We start from the raw sequence: 26418 nt of genomic DNA, 5'->3' as shown, positions 1-26418 counted from the left end.
CAATTGAATCGCTAGCAATTGCTCTTCGGCACAATAGCGATGTCTCTGGGGTTCGCTGTGGGGACAGGGAACATAAATGTGCGCTGTTTGCGGACGACGTGCTACTTTTTGTCACGAATCCTGTGATCTCCGTTCCTGTTATACTGGAACAACTAAAAATTTTCGCCGCCGCCTCTGGCCTTCAGGTCAATTTGTCAAAATCTTGGGCCATGAATGTCTCCCTCGAATCATCGCAATTGGCTATCGTGCAAGCTACTTTCCCTTTCTCCTGGAAAGCGGACTCGATTCCATACCTGGGAACTCACCTGACCCCCTCCATAGCTTCTTTATACTCTGCTAATTACCCCCCCCTGATCAAAAAACTCCAAGCTGACCTGTCGGCCTGGTCCACACACTCACTGTCTTGGTTGGGGAGAATTCATGCTGTAAAGATGACACTGCTCCCCAGGATCCTGTATCTATTCCGCTCGCTCCCAATCCTGGTTAACTCCGGACATCTGGCGGAGCTAAAAAGGGCGGTCATCAAATTTATTTGGGGTTCTAGGGGTCACAGGTTCGCCAAATCTGTACTTTATCGCTCAAGGGAAAAGGGGGGACTAGCCCTCCCTAATCTCCGCTGGTACTATCAAGCGGCCCAGCTAGCCCAATTCTCAGCTATTTATAGACGCACAGCCAAACCGGACTGGGTCCAGATAGAAAGACAAGCGACCCCGCACCACACGCTGAATTTTCTGGCCTGGCGGCCCCCTAAAACTGGACCTCCAATTCTTTCTCCCACACTGTCGCATTCTTTCTCCATCCATGACACCCTATCGAAACACCCCAATCTCATATCTCCCATGAAACCACTTACGCACCTATTTCACAACCCAAATTTTCCCCCTGGACTCAATATCAGAACCTTTGGCTGGTGGCTCAACAAGGGTCTTTTTCGAATAGGTAATTTCTTCAACTCTATGCGACCTCTATCCTTCCCTCATTGTGTCAGTTCCCTTAAAATGCCGTTGACAGAGAGGTTCCGCCACACGCAGATTTCCCACTTTCTCCACTCAATTTGGCTCAGGAAGCCTGACCCTCCCCGGGTCACCTCCTACGAGCGGTGGTGTTCTGAGGCAGGTGACCCTAAAGGGGGTATATCCCTGATTTACAGTGCCCTCTCCGACACTAATGACAAACCGAAATACATGCTTGATTGGGAGAGGGACCTTGGAGTGGAGCTGGAGCTGGACGACTGGAGTACTCGATTTCACCGCGCCTTTAAAGGTATTGTTAATGTTTCTTTGATTGAAGCCAATGTAAAGTTGCTCTCCCGCTGGTATTTGGTTCCTACAAGTCTAGCATGTATGTACCCTAATGCCTCTTCTTTATGTTTTCGAGGATGTGATATGTCAGGAGATTTCCTCCATACCTGGTGGTCGTGTCCGAGGCTCCGCTCCTTCTGGTCATCCATTTTTCGTATGGCTTTTCGAAGGTTCTGGATCATCCGATAGACCAGTCTCCCCTGATAGCCCTACTCAATGGTAGGGTTTCTGGCATCTCTAAATTGTCCCAAAAACTCATTCATTTTATCCTGCTGGGGGCTAAACTAACCATAGCCAGGGCGTGGAAGAGGCTGCGCGTTTCAGTTAGAGAGGCCAAACTGAAAATATCCTGGATCATGTCCCAAGAGAAACTTTCTAGCATTCTCTCTGACAGAGTGGCCCAGTTTGGATCCACTTGGGAGCCCTGGGCTAAATATGTTCACGTTGATCTCTGATGATAGCTATTTTGCGTCTGACCTAGGACCCTCTATATATTTTCTTTCTTTCCCTCCTCTTCCTTCCCTTCTTCTTTTACTCCTTCTCTCTGTTTTGCTAAGGTATCAGCCTTGTACTCTGGACAGGGGCTCCTCCACTGACTTCCCGCTCAGGGGGGCGAATGTGTCGCCACCTTTTAGGGGCTTGTCCTCTGTTGCGGGTGGTCGGATGGGGGGGGTTCAGTCTGGACGGATCTACTTCCCCTTCCCCTCAACCTGACTTGCATCCTCACGGTCTACGGCGAGCTGCCGCTTCTAGAGTTCCCAATCTCCTCTACTCCCTATTTAGCATATGTTGGTACTCGCAAGGACAGACCTTGTTCCTTTTCACCCATGAATTTCATGGCAGTCTATGTAGTTTACATGTTATCTGCTCCTGTTTTTCCAGACTGTACTTTTGCACTGTTACGGATGTTTTCTTGTTAATGTATTTCTTTATGTTTGAAAACTTTAATAAAAACTATTGAAAGTAAAAAAACAGCAGAAATTGATAATTTGTATCTATATTCGTTGCACTATGAACTGAGCACCGACACTCTCTTTCTCTCTCTCTCTATCTATCTCCATCTATCCACACATTCAGTGTACAAGGGAACTCAAAGCCGTGGCCTTGTGGTCACACATATACGTACTTACATCACACTCTACGAACAAACGTCCCAAAAAAAAAAAAAAAAATTTTGTGAACATTATGCACTGTCAACTAAAAACGGTTATGACCGCTGAGCAAGAGAGAGAAAAATCGATTTTTGTCAAGTGTGTACGAGCCTTAATCAATGTCAGCAGGGATATTATCTTAAGCCCTAGCTTGTCTGTTTCTATCTCAAAATCTTTCTGTAAACTTCTATTCCTTCTGTTTTCTCGGTGTTGACAACCTAACAATGCTAAGCATCTCCTTGTTGGGCAGGCCTGGTCCAGAGCCAGGTGGAGGTCAGACATCTGTACTGTGCTGATACAAGGAATGTTGGCTGCTTGCCTAAATAGTAGAAGTAATTTACTAACACAGCTTAACTAAAACTTTTGGATGTGCTAAAATTTATAGAAGAGTTTTGTAATTTATATAATGCGAAGATCTTGATTTAAATGTTCTAATAACAGGGAAAGTGAGTAGTGAAAGGTATAACCTGAAATAAGGGTTTAAATGAACAATACATTAAAGAGGAAGTAAACCCTCCTCAGGAAGTTGTACCTATAGGTAAGCCTATATTAAGGCTTACCTATAGGTACTGTAAATATCTCCTAAACATGCACCGTTTAGGAGATATTTACCTTTAATGCAGCCAGTGACGTCACTGGCGCATGCGCTCTGAAGGAACGGCAGATCGTGCCGTTCCTTCAGAGCCCCGTGCCGTGTCCGTCGGCTCCCGCGCGCGTGCGCGGGAGTGACGTCACCGCGGCTCCGGCCAATCAGATGGCCGGATGCCGCGATCCCGGAAGACGGGCGACTATACATGTCGCCCGTCATACAGGTAAGCGGACGGCACGGCGGGGGCTCGTTCTAAGGTAAGTATTTCATAATGAGCTAGTATGCGATGCATACTAGCTCATTATGGGTTTCTCTTTCAGGATTTAAAGAAGAGGAAAAAAAAAAATCTCGGTGTACAACCTCTTTAAGTAAATGCCATACACCTTTTGTTTGTTTTTTAAATGTTGGTTGTGGTGGTGGGGGCTATTGCCTGGATTCTGTTGACAATAGTTATATTTAAACTAAAATTTACACCATTCCACATATCTGATCCTCAAGAGGTCATTGAGCCAGATTGTGGGGAATATGTAGCATTGAGGAACATTGTCCATAAATCCAGCCAAAGTGACCCAGAGGTGTGACCCAATAATAATTTACAATACATGTGATAGATTGGAAGTAATAATTGACACTGTCCTTATGTTATTGCATTTTATTTGATTCAATTGTGGTGTTTTAGTTTCACCTTCTGGGGGTGGAAGCGTGCCTTTTTCAAGTGGGATGTGAAGAAGTTGCAAGAGAATTGAGTGTCCTATCCTGGGGGTAGGATGGAGACACCTTCCAGAGCAGTGGCGGCTGGTGCTCAAATTTTTTGGGGGGGGGCGCAAAAAGAAAAATGTAATAGGTATTGCTTCGCGTCAAAAAACGCAGTAAAAAATTGCGTGACTTTGAAGTCATGGTACAGGCATGGCACAGGTGATGGTATAGGCATGGCATAGGTGATGGTACAGGCATGGAACAGGTGATGGTACAGGAGATGGTATAGGCATGGCACAGATATGGTATAGGCATGGCACAGATATGGTATAGGCATGGCACAGGTCATGGTACAGGAGATGGTATATGCCCCCTTTCAATGCAGTGACCAGCGTACATGCCCCCTTTCAATGCAGTGACCAGCGTACATGCCCCCTTTCAATGCAGAGACCAGCGTACATGCCCCCTTTCAATGCAGAGACCAGAGTACAGGCCCCCTTTCAATGCAGAGACCAGCATACATGCCCCCTTCAATGTAGTGACCAGCGTGCGTGCCCCCTTTAATGCAGAGATCAGCGTGCGTGCCCCCTTCAATGCAATGAACACTGTGCTGTGCCCCCTTCAATGCAATGAACACTGTGCTATGCCCCCTTCAATGCAATGAACACTGTGCTGTGCCCTCACAATGCAGAGTTCAGCGTGCATGCCCCCTTCAATGCAACTGTGCTGTGCCCCCTTCAATGCAATGAACAATGTGCTGTGCCCCCTTCAATGCAATAAACACTGTGCTGTGACCCCTTCAATGCAATAAACACTGTGCTGTGCCCCCTTCAATGCAATGAACACTATGCTGTGCCCCCACAATGCAGAGTTCAGCATGCGTGCCCCTTCAATGCAACTGTGCTGTGCCCCCTTCAATGCAATGAACAATGTGCTGTGCCCCCATCAATGCAGAGTTCAGCGTGAGAGCCCCTTTCAATGCAGAGCGCCACAGCATTGTCCCCAATCACTGCAGAGCGCCACAGCATTGTCCCAAATCACTGCAGAGCGCCACAGCATTGTGCCCAATCACTGCAGAGTGCCAAAGCATTGTCCCCAATCACTGCAGAGCACCACAGCATTGTCCCCAATGATTGCAGAGTGCCACAGCATTGTCCCCAATGATTGCAGAGTGCCACAGCATTGTCCAAAAATGATTGCAGAGTGCCCACAGCATTGTCCCCCAATGATTGCAGAGTGCACACAGCATTGTCCCCCAATGATTGCACAGTGCCCACAGCATTGTCCCCCAATGATTGCAGAGTGCCACAGCATTGTTCCCCAATGATTGCAGAGTGCCCACAGCATTGTCCCCCAATGATTGCAGAGTGCCCACAGCATTGTCCCCAATGATTGCAGAGTGCCACAGCATTGTCCCCCAATGATTGCAGAGTGCCCACAGCATTGTCCCCCAATGATTGCAGAGTGCCCACAGCATTGTCCCCCAATCAATGCAAAGACCAGCGTGCGTGCTCCCTTCAATCCAATGCACTTACCTGATGGTGGCTCGGCTCCCGGCGGCGGCTTCTCCCCTCCTCGATATTTGTCCTCTTCTGCGGCGGCGGGAAGGTGAGCGGCTTCTCCCTCTCGGCCTCTCCTCTTCTCTGCGGCGGGCGGCGGGAACCGGCGGGAAGGTGAGCGGCGCCGGCTTCTCCTCTCCTCGAGACTCCTCTCTGCAGCGGCGGGAAGGTGACCGGGCGGTGACGGTGAGTGACTGATGCACGCACCGGCACCGCCCCCATTGCGACGTCAGCGGGATGTCCTGGATGCCAATCGGCGCCTCTTCTGGGTCGTAAACCCCACCCCCCCCCCTAGCAACCACATAGGCCGGCGAACGCGATTCTTTTTTTTTTTAACTTTATTGTTCTTTTTGTAATTTTTTTTTTCCTTTTTTTTAGGGGGGGTGGCGCCCTGGCGCCCCCTATGCACAGGCCACCACTGTTCCAGAGGGAAGGTGTGCTGTGGATAAGGTGAAGCATTGGCCAAGCTTTTGCCTACTAACTTCTGGGAGAAAAGGGATAAATAAAGTACCCAGGGGTTTTCTAAAATGGGAAATCAGTTGGGAGGAGGTGCAAAAATTAGGGGACCACCTTTGACTCCTTTCCAGGAATTGAAAGCACATTAGGGCAAGTGGGTGATGAAGTATTTGAAGAAATGGCACAGATTGACATGGATAATAGACTACCCTATACCCATTCAGGGGACTTATGATATTAGGATTTGGACTGCTTTGCACCACAATTTTAAAAGCAAAATGACAGCACCTAACGAAATAACAGAGGAACAAAAGCAAGCAATAGAAACATTGAAACAAGCCATTATGAGAAGTCCATGTTTAGCTTTGCCTGATTATAAAAAGGATTATTATTTGTTTTGTCATGAGGCAAATAATCAACCATCAGGACTACTGGCACAGAGGCATGAGGATTCTCAGCCGTTGGATCCTACTATCTGTGCAGCAGCACCTTGTGTAAAATCTACAGCTGCTGCAGCAATGATAGTGGAGAAAACTGCTGAGATAGTATTGGGAAATACCTTTATTTTAATGTTCTCTCATGCAGTGGAACAGGTGCTTAATCACATCAACACCAAGCATTTGTCTGCTGCTAGATTGACCAGCTATGGGTTGGCATTGCTTACACCAAGTAACATAATAATCAAAAGGTGTAATGTGCTGAACCAAGCCACTCTACTCCCTGTCCGAGCCATCAGAGGTGGGAGCATGATTGTGGTAATAGTACAGAGGCATATTCTGAATTATCCACAACAGTGACAGGTTTTGCTAAGTGATCCTGTCACTATTAGAAACCAGAGAGCAGATAAAGCTGTTAAAGAGGCTGCTCTGTTTCCCTTAGATGAGAGGAGAAGTGAAAAAGTGTGTTTCTTAAAGCGGCACTTGATGATGAAATGTTGGGGAAATAGCAGGACACAGCATCCCAAAAAGAGATGAGTAAATTGACAAAGGCCCGATGCAGACAGGATAAAAAGGTAATTGCCATCATAAGGATGGGAGACCTTGTGCCCCCCACTCTATGTATTCTATTTTATGCTCAATGGTGCATCTCCCCTCTCATGTTGCCAAAGGAGGGGTGGTGGATGCAATTCTAAAAAAATGGTCTGTGCCAAGTATTGAAACAATGGCAAAACATTTTTGTCAAGCATGTTTGATTTGTGCACAGTTCAACCCAGGGAAAAAGGTACAAACACCATCTGGTCATATTACAAGACCATTATACCCATTTCAGAGACTGCAGATAGTTTATATACAGCTGCCAAAAGTAGGAACGTATGAGTATATTTTAACTTGTGTGGATTGTTTTAGTGGTTGGTTCGAAGCTTTCCCAGTACAGAAGGCTACAACTACAGTGACAGCTAAGAAATTGATACAGGAAGTAGTATGTAGGTATGGGATTCCAGAAACAATAGAGAGTGATAGGGGAAAGCACTTCACAGTTCAGATAATGAAAGAGATACTGGCAGCTTTCAATATTGAAGAGCGTCACCTCCTGAAGTGACATGAACTGTGCCTGCATTAACTGATTTGCCATCCACTAGTGGAGGACTGAGACAAGATCCTGATCCAACTCATGCTGAAGAAGCCACAGGAGAGGCTCAGTTTCCTCAGAGAGTTAATAAGGACATTCTGATTGTTGAACATTCATACATATATTGGGCACATTCTAGAGCAGTGGTTCTCCACTCCTGTCCTCAGGGCCCCCTAACAGGCCAGATTTTAGGTATTACCTTGGGGAGATGCAGACTAGAATACTGCAATTACTGAGCAGCAAATTATATCACCTGTGACAGTGGCGGCCGGTGTGTTGGGGCCGCCGGACGGATGGAGTTCAATGGGGCTTTTTCTTTTTTCTGAGTCACCTGTTTAGAGCCAGAGTCTCTAATAGGCTTCAGAAAAGGGAGGACCCGGGGCGCAGAGCAGTGCGCCCCGATCCCACCCATTGTGTGACAATAGCAAATGAAAATTCGCTATTGTCACTCGGATCCTCCTCCTGGCCAATCAGGAAGGGGGTCCGACACCTGCTTCCTGATTGTCCGAAAGGCAAAAACCATGGCATTGGCCGAGGAGGAGGCAGGAGGACTCGAGGAGACGCCGGGGGACTGAGGAGAAGCCACCGCTGCATCAGGTAAGTGTTGGTCTGGAAGGGCACGCTACGCTGGTCACTCTGAATTGAAAAGGGGCACGATGATCTCTCTACATTGAATGGGGGCACACTGATCTCTCTGCATTGAAAGGGGGCACGGTGATCTCTCTGCATTGAATGGGGGCACACTGATCTCTCTGCATTGAAGGGGGCACACTGATCTCTCTGCATTGAAAGGGGGCACACTGATCTCTCTGCATTGAAGGGGGCACACTAATCTCTCTTCATTGAAAGGGGGCACGCTGATCTCTCTGCATTGAAGGGGGCACACTGATCTCTCTGCATTGAAGGGGGCACACTGATCTCTCTGCATTGAATGGGGGCACACTGATCTCTCTTCATTGAATTGGGGCACACTGATCTCTCTGCATTGAATGGGGGAACACTGATCTCTCTGCACTGAATGGGAGCACACTGATCTCTCTGCATTGAATGGGGGCACGCTGGTCACTCTGCATTGAAATGGGGCATGCTGTTCTATCTGCGTTGAAAGGGGGCACGCTGGTCTCTCTGCATTGAAAGGGGGCATGCTGGTCTCTCTGCATTGAAAGGGGGCACCCTGGTCATTCTGCATTGAAAGGGGGAACGTTGGTCATTCTGCATTGAAAGGGGGCACGCTGGTCATTCTGCATTGAATGGGGGCATGCTGGTCATTCTGCATTGAAAGGGGGCATGCTGGTCATTCTGAATTGAATGGGGGCACGCTGGTCGTTCTGCATTGAATGGGGGCACGCTGGTCATTCTGGATTGAAAGGGGGGCACGCTAGTCACTGTGCATTGAAAGGGGGCACGCTGGTCACTCTGCATTGAAAGGGGGCACGCTGGTCTCTCTGCATTGAAAGGGGGCACGCTGGTCACTCTGCATTGAAGGGGGCACGCTGGTCTCTCTGCATTGAAAGGGGGCACGCTGGTCACTCTGCATTGAAGGGGGCACACTATACCTTGATTACTAAAGGCCCCTTTTACACTTTTGTGGCCTCAAAGTCACGCAATTTTTTACAGCGTTTTTTGCCGCAAAGCAATGCCTATTACATTTTTCTGTTTGCGCCCCCCCCAAACATTTTGAGCACCAGCCGCCACTGACCTGTGATGAATTTCAGTCATCTTGCAAACCTGGCCTGTTAGTGGGTCCTGAGGACAGGATTTGAGAACCACTGTTCTAGAGCCATATGGCGGAATATGGAAAATGTGCGGTTCACTGAGCAAAGGATTAGGATCAGGTGGGTGGGGGAGTGGGGAATGACTTGGTGACAGTTGAGACAGCAATTGCAGGAAGAAACATTTAATAAACCACCTTTTGCCATAATAATACACTTGGGAGATAAGGACATAAGGTTAAAGGGGCAGATGGAACCTTTTATAAAAAGGGTGATAAGATATGCATTGGATAAGATAAAAGTTTTCAAACACACACATAGTTGTATCACTAGTTATATTCCAATCCTTATAGAAACATGACAGAATTTCACATGCACAAAAGTTTAACTGGGAGTATTACAATGCTGTAAGGAAAATTAGTGGAGTTGCAGTTCATCACTTTGAGGGAGATGCACAGGACCCATGTCTATTCAGGGGGACTTAGTACACCTGAGTGACAGGGGATGTGACATCTTCTTGGAAGGATTGCAATGCACAGTTGCTATGTTTCTTACCATGGGAACTCAGGGGTGACATCAAGTGGACAAATAAAAAATTAAAAAAATCAATAAGAAATTATTTTCCATTAGCTAGAGTGTGAAAGCATTGTGACTGGTAAGTGTGAACATTCAATAATAAAGATGGATGCTTGCTGGTGTGGGGTTGTGCAAAGGATTGGTGCCCTTTTGTTGTGTTTCTCCCCCGCTTGGAGGCATTCTTTCGACATGTAGATGGGTCTAGCCTACCTATATGACCGGGTAGGGACAGGGATGGGACACTGACCAACTATAGGCAAGCAGTAAGCAAGTTTCTGTAACATCTGCTGATGTAGGGCTAAGCGGAAAAAGGATTCAGGAGTGGGAAACCATGCCTTTGAGGCAGAAGTACAGGTGTAACGGAGGTAAGAGCAGCATCAGAGGGTTTGCCACTTCTCGAAATCATGTTGCAAAGCTCTTCCAGCAGTAGATGAAAATTAAAAGGAGGTGGGGTTTGTTGATCACCGGATAATCAGAAAGAGGTAGGAATGTAGAGAATCCTAACATTCTCTGCAGCCTTCCTGATGGTCATGTGAGGGTCTATCAGCCTACATGTCCTTTATTGAATTGCAATTGGTAAATACTATTGTGTGATAAATTATTAAGAAAAAAAAAGTAACAAGAACAAAGATTTGAGCCTTCCTTGGCACACTAGTGCAAGGAATGAGAAGTATGATCGGTAATGATCAAAGTAGGGAGTTAATGTATAAGGATAATGTGATCTTTACTGATTCCTACATAATAAAATTAAAATAAATGATATGTTAGACTTAGAGTGATATCTTGTCTGTAAGTATTTACACAGGTTTCTGCAATTTAAGGAACTTGTGGTAATAATCCAAATTCACACAATCATTATATATATATATATATACAGTGCTTTGCGAAAGTATTCGGCCCCCTTGAACTTTGCAACCTTTTGCTATATTTCAGGCTTCAAACATAAAGATATAAAACTGTATTTTTTTGTGAAGAATCAACAACAAGTGGGATACAATCCTGAAGTGGAACGAAATGTATTGGATATTTCAAACTTTGTTAACAAATAAAAAACTGAAAAATTGGGCGTGCAAAATTATTCAGCCCCTTTACTTTCAGTGCAGCAAACTCTCTCCAGAAGTTCAGTGAGGATCTCTGAATGATCCAATGTTGACCTAAATGACTAATGATGATAAATAGAATCCACCTGTGTGTAATCAAGTCTCCGTATAAATGCACCTGCACTGTGATAGTCTCAGAGGTCCGTTTAAAGCGCAGAGAGCATCATGAAGAACAAGGAACACACCAGGCAGGTCCGAGATACTGTTGTGGAGAAGTTTAAAGCCGGATTTGGATGCAAAAAAATTTCCAAAGCTTTAAACATCCCAAGGAGCACTGTGCAAGTGATAATATTGAAATGGAAGGAGTATGAGACCACTGCAAATCTACAAAGACCTGGCCATCCCTCTAAACTTTCAGCTCATACAAGGAGAAGACTGATCAGAGATACAGCCAAGAGGCCCATGATCACTCTGGATGAACTGCAGAGATCTACAGCTAAGGTTGGAGACTCTGTCCATAGGACAACAATCAGTCGTATACTGCACAAATCTGGCCTTTATGGAAGAGTGGCAAGAAGAAAGCCATTTCTTAAAGATATCCTTAAAAAGTGTCGTTTAAAGTTTTCCACAAGCCACCTGGGAGACACACCAAACATGTGGAAGAAGGTGCTCTGGTCAGATGAAACCAAAATCAAACTTTTTGGCAACATTGCAAAACGTTATGTTTGGCGTAAAAGCAACACAGCTCATCACCCTGAACACACCATCCCCACTGTCAAACATGGTGGTGGCAGCATCATGTTTTGGGCTTGCTTTTCTTCAGCAGGGACAGGGAAGATGGTTAAAATTGATGGGAAGATGGATGGAGCCAAATACAGGACCATTCTGGAAGAAAACCTGATGGAGTCTGCAAAAGACCTGAGACTGGGGACAGAGATTTGTCTTCCAACAAGACAATGATCCAAAACATAAAGCAAAATCTACAATGGAATGGTTCACAAATAAACATATCCAGGTGTTAGAATGGCCAAGTCAAAGTCCAGACCTGAATCCAATTGAGAATCTGTGGAAAGAACTGAAAACTGCTGTTCACAAACGCTCTCCATCCAACCTCACTGAGCTTGAGCTGTTTTGCAAGGAGGAATGGGCAAAAATTTCAGTCTCTTGATATGCAAAACTGATAGAGACATACCCCAAGCGACTTACAGCTGTAATCGTTGCAAAAGGTGGCACTACAAAGTATTAACTTAAGGGGGCTGAATAATTTTGCACGCCCAATTTTTCAGTTTTTTATTTCTTAAAAAAGTTTTAAATATCCAATAAATTTCGTTCCACTTCATGATTGTGTCCCACTTGTTGTTGATTCTTCACAAAAAAATATATCTTTATGTTTGAAGCCTGAAATGTGGCAAAAGTTCGCAAAGTTCAAGGGGGCAAAATACTGCACTGCACTGCACTGTGTATATATATATATATATATATATATATATATATATATATATATATATATATATATACATACATATATATATATATATATATATATATATATATATATATATATATATATATATATATATTTATATATATATATATATACACACACACTTATACATTTATATATATATATATATACACACACACACTAATGTGACCCTAATTAACATTAATTATTTATTTTTTTACATTGCAACCATAAGTGGATATTTAGTATTTATGTTATACTAAATTACTTCAGATTCAAGTTATTATTGCAATATTATAAACACTGCCTTGCCAAAAAAAAAAAAAAAAAAAGTCACCGCCTGGAATTAACTAAGCAACTAACTAAACTAAGCATTCAGTAACTATCCTAGTTTGATAATTACTGTATGTGCCTAAAGAATGAGGTCAGCTGACTACCTGAATATACTGAATGACCAGTTTATTCCATCAATTGATTTTTTTCTTCCCTGATGGCACGGCCATATTCCAAGATGACAATGCCAGGATTCATCAGACTTAAATTGTGAAACAGTGGTTCAGGGAGCATAAGACAACATTTTCACACTTGGATTTGCCATCATGGAGTCCAGACCTTAACCCCATTGAGAATCTTTGTGATGTGCTGGAGAAGGTTTTGTGCAGAGGTCCGGCTCTCCCATCATCAATACAAAATATTGGTGAAAAAATAATGCAACGCTGGACTGAAATAAATCATGTGACATTGCAGAAGCTTATCGAAACAATACCACATAGAATTAAAGCTAAAGGCGGTCCAGCGAAATGTTAGAGTGTATGACCTTTTTTTTTTGGTAGCTAATTATTTTTTGGCCAGGCAGTGTACATGCAGCTATTTTGGACAGCCAAAAGTGTGTGAGTAACTCTGCATAAATACTGAGATCACATGAAGGACCATACCTCGACAGACTGGCTCCTTTTCCCATTCTCCATCTTTACATGTAATAACGTCTTTTCCTTCAAGCTTATAATAATTTGCACATTTATATCTTACAGAAGAACCTGACTGATAGCTCTGTAATTTAATTTCTGTGATGTCTCCAAATTGCACTACTGGTGGTGCACCACAGGTCTGTCCAATTCCTAAAATAAAAAACACAACTAAGAGTCACACAATCACATATACATTCTTTTTTAAAAATGTTATTTTAAAATATGCCAAAACTTTTTTATTTTGATATTGTACAGAATAGAGAATACTGTACTATTCACTTTTTGTTTTGTTTTGATCTGTTTTTGAGAATTCTGTCTTTTTTGTCTTTTTGCTTTATCTCATTGGGGAAATTTTCTTTAATTTGCTGTCTCAGAGACACAACTGAAAGTTAGAGGAAATCTTTCAAAAGTCAGGGGGAATATCACATCGACAGTTACTATATAAACAGGTGTTTATACTGGAAGATTGGTTCTCATCTCTTGTTCCTTAATTTTCTGTCCCAGTGACATTGGTCATAGAGAAGGTGAATCTCCCCATTAGGCTTCAGATACAGTATGTGTCATCATTTTGAATAATCAAATCTATATTTCCCATAGAAGACTGATGGCAGAAAAAGACCAAGTGGTCCATTCAATCTCTTTTTTTGTCTAAAGAAGTTATTATGTTTATCCTGAACATTCATTAATAACCTTGCTGTTTTTTGACTCACTATTAGGTATGAAATTAAGAGTTTTCATTTCCCTGAAATTTCTGTGACAATCTGGAGATTTGGACAAAGTGCATTGGAGTCAATGGAGAAGGCAAATTTGGGGTGGTTTGGTAGTTTTAAAGTGTGAAGTGTGCTTTGAATTGCTAATAGGAATTTGAGAATCTCCTTTCTACTACCCTGGATCTGTTCTTGTGTCAAAAATAAGCCCTCATTAGCCTTCTTTTGCACTTGTTTTACAGAAAGAAACAAAACTGTTAACAAAAGAAGTGAAAACCGGATTTTTGTCTTAGCGTAAAATCCTTTTCTCTGAGTTTATTGACGGACGCAGTCTCTGATCTTCATATTAGTAGGGTCATACTGCCCACTACAGGAGTAGGACACTAGGCAGAACAAAGTTCTGGCTACGCCTATGGGCAGTCCCGGGGGGGGGGGGGGTATACCCTCTCTCCCTGCTATAGGATGTCAGTTTTGTATCAAAACAGTGTCAGAGAAAATAACACCAACCCAACTCAAATAGAGAGGCGGGTATTGCATCCATCAATGAACTCAAAGAAAAGGATTTTACGGTAAGACAAAAATCCAATTTTCTTTATCGTTCATTGACGGACGCAGTCTCTGATCTTCATATCAGTAGGGACGTCCCAAAGCAGTGCTATAAAAATGAGGGGGTGGGAACAGCAGAAAAATAATTCCAAGGCTAAACCATAGCCAACCAGGCAACATAGGACTCATCAGAACAACAAGATGAGACCCACCTGAAAAAAGATTAAACACCCTCAAGGGAGACTAAAACACCCTTAAACGGCAGCCTGGGAACTTTGTGGCCAAAAGAGAAATATGCAGATGCCAGCACATCCACCTTGTAAAACTTCGTGAAAGTGTGAACAGACTAGCCGCCTTGCAAACCTGAAGCACAGATGCCTGCTGGTGAAAAGCCCAGGAAGCACTAATCGCCCGAGTAGAATGCGCCTTAACAGGGAAAGGTGGAACCTGACCTTTAATTGAATAAGTGTAACGCTCCTGCGTTTTGTGTATGATGTGGATTTACAGCTGCAGAAATATTCCAGTTCAGTAGTCATGTAGAGAAACGCTGAGACACCAATCCCAACTCCCAAGACTCATCATGTGTGGATGATCTCAATTCAGCAAGTAAATACACACACTCAATAAGATGTTCCTAGAGTGACTTAAGTATATAGTAACACAGTGATGATAGGCTGAAGAGACAGGTTGGGTAGAGATGGTAGATGACAGACACTTGAAAGGAAATGTTCTTGAAAGTAAGATAGTAGCAGATGGGATGCAGATAGGTTAGCAATCATGTATGGTAGCAGATGATAGAGTAGCAGGTGAACATACAGGAGAGACCAACCCAGTGCAAGAGCAGATGGTAGTAGGCTCAAGAGCTAGCAATCTTAGATAATGCAGATGTAATAATAGTCCTTAGTATGCAGAGCTAGATAGTGTAAGCTTTAGTATGAAGGTTATAGAGGTTTCCCCTGTGGGGTACTTATCACTAGTAGCAATGTAGCAGAGGAGAGGTTCGACAAGAGCGGATGATCCGGTAGTGGGATACAGGGATCAGCGCAGCGTGGTTCCGACAGCGAGGTATGCTTGCAAGCATGAGAGCTTCAAGACAGGTTAGCATCAAGGCACAAAGCAGGTTGAACGAACACATGTGAGTGAAAGCTGGTGATTTAAATAGCTGTTCAGTCCGGCGCTCAGTGATGACAGCATCAGTCTTAAAGGTGTATGCGCACCTTACCAAAAGAGAATGGTGGGGCGCATACACTTAGGAAAAGAGTAATTAGGGTACCCAAAGGTACCAGAACATTACAGTACCCCCCCCTTAAGGCCGGCTCCTGAAGGCCTCTGGAGCTGGTTTGTCTGGGTACTTCGCATGAAAATTGCGGATTAATCTAGGGGCATGTATGTCAGAGGTGTTTAGCCAGGTGTCGTCTTGGGGCCCATAGTTCTTCCATCGAACTAAGTACTGAAGTCTTCTTCTGTGGATACGAGAATCCAGAATCTCTTTTATCTCATATTCTTCTCCACCTTCAACTTGTACAGGAGGAGGAGGTGGGATAGTAGGCCTTATTCCTTGGTCAGGAACATGGGGCTTCAGTAGCGACACATGGAAAATGGGATGTATTTTGAGGTCTATTGGCAATGTAAGCTGTACTGCAGCTTTTCCAATAAGTTTCTTGATTCCTGTTTTGGATATGATGTAGCCTAGAAACAGTACTTCTTCTTTATGAAACAAGCATTTTTTCAGTTTCACATAAAGGTTGTGTGCAAGCAATCTCCATAATACTAGTCTTACATGTCTTATGTGTTCAGACAGGGATCGTGAATATATAAGTATATCGTCCAGATATACCACAACACAGACATCTAGTAAGTCTCTGAAAATATCGTTTATAAATCGTTGAAAGGCTGCAGGGGCGTTGCATAGCCCGAATGGCATTACAAGATATTCGAACAATCCGTATCTGGGTCTGAATGCAGTCTTCCACTCGTGTCCATCACGGATTCAAATGAGATTGTATGCTCCTTTCAGGTCCAATTTTGAAAAATAGGTAGCTCCACGCACCTTCTCAATGAGCTCAGGGATAAGCGGTAGAGGATAGCGATCTTTTATTGTAATAGCATTCAATTGCCTATAGTCGATGATAGGCCTGAGACTTGAGTCCTTATTGTGGACAAAAAAGAGTCCTGCTGCTGTGGAAGAAGTGGAAGGTCTAATAAAACCTTTTTTCAAATTCTCATCCAAATAGTCTTTGAGATGGGAAAGTTCATCCTGCGAAAGAGGATAAACATGACCGAACGGCAATTTGCTATTTGGGAGTAGATCAATACTACAATCATAGTCTCGATGGGGAGGTAGTGCTTGAGCATTTTTCTCAAGAAAAACCTCAGAGAGATCCTGATAACATAGTGGTGCAATCTCATCTGTCACCACAGACAGGATCTTCCTGAAAGACGGGAGGTTACACGTACCCTCGCAATAGCAAGAGAGGAAGGCCAGGGTCCGTTCCTTCCAATCTATGGTTGGTTGATGTGTGTGTAACCAGGGAAGTCCCAAAACAATGGGAAAGTGGGGTGAAGGTATTAGATCGAAGGTAGTGGTCTCCATATGAGACTCGTTAGTAGTGACTAGGAGTGCCTGTGTCTGATCAGTGATCGGACCAGAGGATAAAGGAACACCGTTAATAAGACTCACTGAGACAGGTTTAGGTTTAGAAATAATAGGAACTTTATTTAAACGTATGTCAATATAATTTCCACAAGATCCTGTGTCAATCATGGCCTTAGTAGTAATCCTGTTCTGGTCCCACTGTAATGTTAAGCAAACAAAAAGGTAAGGGTTAGTAATTGAAGTTGTCAATCCCCCTAGGAGGACATGTGAACACTCACCCTTCTTTTTGTAGACTAGGGGACAGACGTTTATCTTGTGATCCGGGGATGCACAGTACAAGCAGAGATTACCAGATCGTCTTCTGGCTCTTTCCATAGTTGATAGAGTTAGGCGTATGGTTCCTACCTCCATAGGGATGGGGTCAACGGCCGAAATCCGAGAAGAACTGGATAATGGCATTCCCATTTTCTCAGCCTTTCTTTCTCGTAGTCTTCTATCTATGGTGATACTGAGTTGTATCAATGCATCCAGGGTTTTTGGCAGATCCGCTCGGGCGAGCTCGTCTTTAACGGCCTCTGATAGGCCAAGCCTAAATTGGGTTTTCAGAGATGCATCATTCCATTCTGAATCAAGGGTCCATCTCTTGAATTCTGCGACAAAGTCTTCCACAGGTCTCCTACCTTGTTTCAAGGATCTTAATTGAAGATCGGCAGTACTCTGCCTATTGGGATCATCATATAGGCTAGTAAGTTCTGCTAGGAACAAGGCATAGGAGTTGAGAAGCTGATCGCTTTTCTCAAAAAGAGAGTCTGCCCAGGCCCGAGGATCGCCTGTTAGGTAAGAAATAATAGTACAAACCTAAATGTGATCAGTAAGGTAGGTACGGGGTTTTAGCAAGAAAAGTAACTCACATGCGTTTTTAAATTCGCAAAATTTTTTGCGATCGCCTGTAAATACCAAAGGAGGATTTATTTTGGGTTCAGGGGACTGAGCAGTGGTAAGTTGTGTCAGTCTAATTACCTGCTGCGACATAGCCTGATTGTCTTCTTTTAATTCAGCAAGTGCGTGTATTAACGCAGTTACTTGCTGTTTTAATTGTGTCACCTGAGTGGTTATTTCTGCTGAATCCATTTGAGGTTCGTTCAATCTGTAACGCTCCTGCGTTTTATGTATGATGTGGATTTACAGCTGCAGAAATATTCCACTTCAGTAGTCATGTAGAGAAACGCTGAGACACCAATCCCAACTCCCAAGACTCATCATGTGTGGATGATCTCAATTCAGCAAGTAAATACACACACTCAATAAGATGTTCCTAGAGTGACTTATGTATATAGTAACACTGATATATAGTAAGTGATGATAGGCTGAAGAGACAGGTTGGGTAGAGATGGTAGATGACAGACACTTGAAAGGAAATGTTCTTGAAAGTAAGATAGTAGCAGATGGGATGCAGATAGGTTAGCAATCATGTATGGTAGCAGATGATAGAGTAGCAGGTGAACATACAGGAGAGACCAACCCAGTGCAAGAGCAGATGGTAGTAGGCTCAAGAGCTAGCAATCTTAGATAATGCAGATGTAATAATAGTCCTTAGTATGCAGAGCTAGATAGTGTAAGCTTTAGTATGAAGGTTATAGAGGTTTCCCCTGTGGGGTACTTATCACTAGTAGCAATGTAGCAGAGGAGAGGTTCGACAAGAGCGGATGATCCGGTAGCGGGATACAGGGATCAGCGCAGCGTGGTTCCGACAGCGAGGTATGCTTGCAAGCATGAGAGCTTCAAGACAGGTTAGCATCAAGGCACAAAGCAGGTTGAACGAACACATGTGAGTGAAAGCTGGTGATTTAAATAGCTGTTCAGTCCGGCGCTCAGTGATGACAGCATCAGTCTTAAAGGTGTATGCGCACCTTACCAAAAGAGAATGGTGGGGCGCATACACTTAGGAAAAGAGTAATTAGGGTACCCAAAGGTACCAGAACATTACAATAAGCCTGCACAACTGTCTTGTCTGATACACTTGGAAATAGTTGCAGCAGATGCAGGCATCCCTTTCTTTGGGCCATCCGTGAGTACAAAGAGCAAATCTGACTTTCGAAAAGACTCAGTAGTCACCAAGTACACCTTGAGTGCCTGAACCACATCCAAAGTATGTAATGCAACTACCTTAGGATGTTTAGGCTTAGGACACAAAGAGGGTAACATGATGTCCTCATTTAAGTGAAAACAGGAAACCACCTACGGAAGGAAGGATGGATCCGGGAAAAGTACCACTTATCCCTGTGAACCACCAGATAGGGAGAACGACAGGACAATGCCGCCAGTTCCGACACCCTTCACACAGAAGAAATAGCCACCAAGGCCACCATCTGGTATAGGGTAAGCAAAGGAATCTCCTGAATACTTTCAAAGGGAGGTTTCTGGAGAACCGACAGCACCAAATTAAGATCCCAAGGTGGCAACAGAGGTCGCACCAGAGGTGGCAAGTGTCGCACCCCCTGGATAAAGCTACACACCAGGGAATGGGCGGCTAGTGGCCTTTGAAAGAAAATTGCCAAGGCGAAAACCTGACCCATGATAGTACTCAAGGCTAACTTTTGATCAACTCTCCATTGAAGGAATGCCAAGAATACAACCACTGATCTTACTGTAGATGACGACGATGGTTTTTTAGATCTAACAGACAACCCTTTAGTGGTCAAACAAACAAGGGAAACCATACCAATCAAAGGTTCTTTGGACCCCTTTGTAGTGAAATTGACCCAACAACCACACAACTAGATGTCATTAATTTGTCGTCACCCAATCTCACTGATATAGAAAGGAATGTCCTTGTGTAAGAATCTTGGAACTTCCTGTTCCGGACTTCCTGTATGCGTTCCACCCCTCGGTCAGGTGGAACGCATGTGACGTATGACGCTGACGCCGCCTGTGACGTCATTCTCGGGCGCCGCTCTAGACACCTATTTAAATCAGCGGTTTGCATTGTTCGTGCAATCGCTCATACCGGAAGCCTCACCAGTGACCCGTCCCATCGATTACCGAGACCCTGCACCGCTGAAGTACCCATCAGAACGGAGCATCTCCTGCTACACTTCTCCTATACCCTGCTTGCTGCTGCTGTCTCAGAGACTACTAATACTGATAAGTACCCCACAGGGGACCCCCATATCAATACCTTGCTTATACCACTATTATTATTCTGCTTGCTACTGCTGCCTCAGAGATTACTACTACTGAAGTACCCCACTGGGGACCCCATCTCTATACCAGTGCTACTACCATTACTATGCTTTAACCCTGCTCACATATACGTTGCATTAAGAAGGATATTTTCTCTTGTATGTCCGCTTGCTAATTTATGTGCCTAGTTCTGTGTATCCAGTCTTTGCCACCTGCTACTTACACTGCTGCATAATTGTTTAAAGCTGCGCTTCTGCTAGCAATTGTGTCTTGTACCAAAGATTCAACCACTGTGATGAGTAAAGAGAGTTGAGTCGGGTGACTTAACAGATTCTCTGCAATACTACTGAGTGGTTTTCTGCAGTTGAAGATCCAAACCCTTAATTATAAATAGCAGATAGTTACACCTTGCTCTTGGGCTCACCTTTTGCCGACACAAGAGATGAATCATTTTGATATTATAAAGGGCCTTAACCTGTTTGGGAGAAAATTGATGTATAACTATTTATTTGATTAGGAGAGAAAGAGGAGAAAACAGGATTCCATACTTAGGGAACAATGGAAGGACATTAAGGTCCGTGACTTTCAGGCACTCGAGGACCTCATGGATCTCTTGGATGAGAATGAGGCCTTTGACGATGCTAATCCTTCTTTCGCCAACTGCTCCATGTCTATCAGATTGGAAGGGTTCCATTTCTCAACCACTGTTTTGAGATCTCTCCACAGGTGCTCTATGGGATTTAGATCTGGACTCATTGCTGGCCAGTTCATTACTTTCCAACGCTTTGTCTTAAACCTTCTTTGGGTGCTTTTGACGTGTGCTTTGGGTGATTGTCCTGCTGTAAGACCCATGACCTCTGATGGAGACCCAACTTTCTGACACTGGGCCCTACATTCTACCCCAGAATTATATGGTAGTCTTTAAATTTCATAATGCCATGCACTGTCAAGATATCCAGTGCCTGAAGCAGCAAAGCAACCCCAAAACATCAGTGAACCTCCACCATGTTTGATTGTAGGGGCTGTATTCTTTTCTTTAAAGGCCTCATTTCTTTTTCTGAAAACAGTAGAATGATGGGCTTTACAAAAAAGCTGTAATTTTGTATCGTCTGTCCACATCACATTCTCCCAAAAGGATGTTGGCTTTCTCAAGTAAGTTTTGGCAAACTCCAATCTGGCTTTTTTGTGTTTCTGTTTCAGCAGTGGGATCCTCCTGGGTCTCCTACCATAGCAGCCTTTTTCATTCAGATGGTGACATATAGTGGGAGCTGACACAGTTGTACCCTGTGCCCGAAGGTGAATTTGTTTGGAAGTTGATCAAAATTCTTTATCCACCATTCAAACATTTGAATCCTTTGTTGCAATCTTTGGTCGATTTTTCTCTTTCGTCCATGGGGAGATTAGCTACAGTGCCATGGGCTGGAAACTTCTTGACAATGTTACGCACAGTGGACACAGGAACAATAATATCTCTCGAGATGGACTTGTAACCTTGAGATTGTCCATGATTTTCCACAATTTTTGTTCTCAAATCCTCAAACAATTCTCTGCTGCTCTTTCTTTATTCCATACTCCGTGTGGTACACAAAGATACAGAACAGAAAGGTTAAGTCAATTTTTCACCATTTTAACGGGTGTTATTTTTATATTGTCAGCACCTGTTAATTGATACAGGTGAGTTTAATTACAAATTACAGGAGCATCACAACCTTGGAATGCAATTATTTCTTACAATTTTAAAAAGGTGCCAATAATTTTGTCCAGTCCATTTTTAGTTTTGAGTGGAATGTGTCAGATTTGGCTTTTTGTTTCTCCACTTTTTGGTTCATTCTAATACAAACAATTACATTTGTAATTGCAACAATTTTCTGTGAGAGTTGGTGCATTATCTGACAGAAATGCAGGGCTGCGAATATTTTTGGCCATGACTGTATACTTCACCAAAGTGTCCATTGTCTCCACAGTTGCTGGTTGCTAAGTGGTCCATGACTATTTTATTTAAGTTCTTCTTTAAGGTAGGCTCAAAGTGTCAGCTCTCTAACTATATTTCAAATATAATTTCAAATTATATATTCAAATCACATGTAAATCTTACTGTGTATTAATTTCCACATTGAATTTCAACTGTTTCTAACCTACTCCAATTAACAACTTGCATACCAAACTCTAGCTGAAAGACGGTTACAGCGTGGTTGGCTATTTCTGGGAGGGCGTCCATGGATGTCTTTCTGGAACCCCACCCCCTGCACACCCCCTGGGGCATGCATTAGGTGCGCTCTGTAACCACTGTGTCCTCTGGGCACAGCTGATCTTAGATTGGGGTAAAGGGTCAATCACAGCGCCCTTTACCATGTGATCAGCTGTGCCCAATCACAGCTCATAACCAGAAAGTCTGTATACATGTTATCAGCAGTCCTTTCCTCACATTTTGTGTCTGCGTGAGGAAAGGATAGCCGATAACCGGCAAGGCTCTCAGTACTATGTTTACACTAACAATTAGGACACTGGTCATTAGTGCCCTGATCATCAATGTAGCCCCATCAGTGCCAATTAGGGATGATCGAACTTTTCAAAAGTTCGGTTCGACCAGAACACCCGAACTTCCCGAAAGTTCGGCCCGGATTTCAGAACCCCATTGAAATCAATGGGACCCGAACTTCGGTAATCAAAAAACACAATTTTGAAGCCCTAAAAAACTCAATGAATGCCCCTAAAAAGTGCCTAGGGTTCTGGGTCATGCCCCAGGGACTATTAATCTATTAATTAAAAAAGTTCTTAAAAATTGTCATTTTTGATAGAGAGCCAATTATTAAAAAAATTATTGAAAAATAAAATGAGATTTCTTTAGATTTAGTGTCTGGGGGGTCTAAAAAGTGTACCTGTGAAGTTTCAGCTCTGTAGCATGTCCAGAACCAGAAAAAAAAAGTTTGTTTGCATTAGAATTGCAGTAGAACAGGATAGTGGCTCTGCTATTTTCACACCTTGCAGGTTTTGTAGCAGGCGTTTTTTTGGGCATTTTTTGGGGGTCTTTGGAGGCAGGCATAACATCAGAACTTCTGTGTAGGGGTATATACACACACACACACACATGTATGTATATATAAACATACACATATATAGGTGTGAAAGTAGCAGAAACCTATGCTTGCGCTAATTAAATAATTAACACCCATATGGCTTCTCTGCTATAACACCTATATATGTGTATGTGTATAAATACATATAAGTGTGTGTGTATATATACCCCTATACAGAATTTCAGATGTTTTGCCTGCCTCCAAAGACCCCCAAAAAATGCCCCAAAAAAAACGCCTGCTGCAAAAACACACCTGGGCGCTTTTGTAGCTGGCGGTTTTTTGGGAATTTTTTGGGCATCTTTGGAGGCAGGCATAACATCTGTACTTCTGTGTAGGGGTATATATACACACACACATGTATGTATATATACAAATACACATATATAGGTGTGAAAGTAGCAGAAACCTATGCTTGCGCTAATGAAATAATTAACAGGCATATGTCTCCGCTCCTATAACACCTATATGTGTGTATGTGTATAAATACATATAAGTGTGTGTGTGTATATATACCCCTATACAGAATTTCAGATGTTTTGCCTGCCTCCAAAGACCCCCAAAAAATGCCCAAAAAAACGCCTGCGCCAAAAAAAAAACCCACTGAGGTGTGTTGTTGCAGGCTTTTTTTGGGCATTTTTTGGGGGTCTTTGGAGGCAGGCATAACATCTGAACTTCTGTATAGGGGTATATATACACACACACTTATATGTATTTATACACATACACATATATAGGTGTTATAGCAGAGAAGCCATATGGGTGTTAATTATTTCATTAGCGCAAGCATAGGTTTCTGCTACTTTCACACCTATATATGTGTATGTGTATATATACATACATGTGTGTGTGTGTATATACCCCTACACGGAAGTACAGATGTTATGCCTGCCTCCAAAGACGCCCAAAAAATGCCCAAAAAAACGCCAGCTACAAAAACGCCCAGGTGTGTTTTTGCAGCAGGCCTTTTTTTGGGCATTTTTTGGGGGTCTTTGGAGGCAGGCAAAGCATCTGAAATTCTGTATAGGGGTATATATACACACACACTTATATGTATTTATACACATACACATATATAGGTGTTATAGCAGAGAAGCCATATGGGTGTTAATTATTTCATTAACGCAAGCATAGGTTCCTGCTACTTTCACACCTATATATGTGTATATATACATACGTGTGTGTGTATATATACCCCTACACAGAAGTTCAGATGTCATGCCTGACTACAAACATGTCCTCAAAAAAGCCCTATAAACGCCTGCAACAAAAAGCAGGGTGACAGGGGCGAAGCCACTATCCGGTTCTATAAGTGTTCTAAGAGAAACAATCTTTTCTCTATAGCGGCCACCCTGAAATGGAAGGGTTTTGTCACCCTGCCATAGCAGTCAGAGTCAGTTAACCCTACACTACACTACGGTCCCCTTACACTTAACACTTCCCCTACAGAAACTAGATTATTAAATTTAACTATAGTGGAAAATAGTACCCTAACTACACTAGATATCCCTTTCCTCACACTAATAATTGCTAAATGACACTTTGAGAGCAGAAGTAACAGAACTGCTTCCACTCTCTTCCACAGCCCTGTATTAAAATGGTAGAGATTTGGCGGGGCTATCTTATATACTGGGGGGCGTATTCACTAATGATTGACCTCTGGACCCCCTAGTCACTCCAATCACATTCCTAGCATTCTCCTGCCCCCTCAATTGGCTTTAACTGATGGTTCTGGTCCAATCACGGGCTTTTAAAGCCCAGTTCCTGTCCCATTGCATTTTGGTCGGTTATGGTTGCCGAATTCAGAACTTTTTCAGCAAAAAGTTCGGAATTCAGCCGAACCTCGAACAGTCAATGTTCGGGTCGAACCAATGGTCGACTTGAACCGTTCGATCATCCCTAGTGCCAATCAGTGCAGATCAGTTCAGCTTGTCAGTGCCTATCAGTACAGCCTCCTCAGTGCTCATCAGTGTAGCCTCATCAGTGCCCATCTGTAGCCTACTAGTGCACATTGAAGCCTCAGCAGCACACATTGGTGAATAAGAAAAATCACTTAATTGCAAAATTTTGGAAACTATGTTTGTTTAGCAAAAACCCAGTGGTGATTAAATACAATCAAAAGAAACCTCTATCTGTCTCTCAAAAAAATGATTAAAGTTTCATATGCCCGTGCAATTGTTATTCAAAATGCGACAGCACTGAAAGCTGAAAATTGGCCTGGGCAGGAAGTGGGTGAAAGTCCCCAGTATTGAAGTGGCTACATTAAATAATAATACATTTGTAAACTTACTTTTTGAAGAGTCCCACAAATTTACTTTCTCAAATCCTGTGACACATATTCACTATGCCCTGTGAGTAGGCACTGCTGTGTCACACATTTCACAAAACCTGCCTTCTGAAGTACAGATGTGCAGAGAAGAGGGATTTTACATAGTTACATAGTAGTTGAGGTTGAATAAAGACAATAGTCCATTCAGTTCAACCTGTGTAGGTGTGTGTGTACGTAATTATTTCCCATACCCCTGAAGGTTTTGATCCTTGAGATGTACGTCCAAGAGTCTTTTAAAAGTAGCCATACTCCCCACAGTTACCACTTGTGGTAGAGAATTCCACAATCTTGTAGCCCTTACTGTAAAAAAAAAAACCCTGCATAGCCTAAGGTTAAATATCTTCTCCTCTAATTGCATTGTATGGCCTCTTGTCCTCATGCATTCATTGCAACTGAACAGTTTTTTTTTCTATGTTGAGATCACCGTTGAGGTACTTGTGATTTGCTATCATGTCCCTTCTCAGGCGTCTCCTTTCCAGGGAGAATAAATCAAACGCTTGTAAGCGCTCTTCATAATTAAGGTCCTCCAATCTCCTAATCAATTTAGCTGCTCTTCTCTGGACTCTCTCCAGCTCCTTCACATCCCTTCTAAGGATTGGCGACCAGAACTGGACAGAATACTCCAGATGTGGTCGAGTTTTAAAAAGTGGTAACTTTATATGTTTTATCTCTGGAATACATCCCCTTCTTTATGCATGCTAATATTCTGCCGGCTTTGGCAGCTGCAGCTTGACATTGCATGCTATTGCCAAGTCTATCTTCCACTAAGACTCCCAGATCTTTCTCCATTTTTGATTCCCCCAGGGAGTATACAAAGTGTATTGGGCGTTTATGTTTTTAGTCCCCAAATGCAATACCTTACACTTCTCCACATTAAACCTCATTTGCCATGTAGTTGCCC

General features: G+C 43.3%; 1 protein-coding gene across 1 annotated transcript in view; it reads right to left on the bottom strand.

The window, feature by feature from the left end:
* Positions 1–26418, bottom strand: part of LOC309562208 (uncharacterized protein) — a gene marked incomplete at its 5' end in the record, with an annotated part of 1875955 nt that overhangs the window by 281440 nt on the left and 1568097 nt on the right. The window contains one exon of the mRNA XM_082266327.1: positions 13050–13232. Coding sequence (XP_082122453.1) covers positions 13050–13232 — 183 coding nt within the window. The remainder of the gene's footprint in view (positions 1–13049; positions 13233–26418) is intronic.

Source organism: Pelophylax lessonae, assembly GCF_965119305.1.
Source record: "Pelophylax lessonae genome assembly, chromosome: 8".
Classification (NCBI taxonomy): domain Eukaryota; kingdom Metazoa; phylum Chordata; class Amphibia; order Anura; family Ranidae; genus Pelophylax; species Pelophylax lessonae.
Note: the sequence above shows the minus strand (reverse complement) of the source record. Positions and strands in the feature narration are given on the sequence as shown.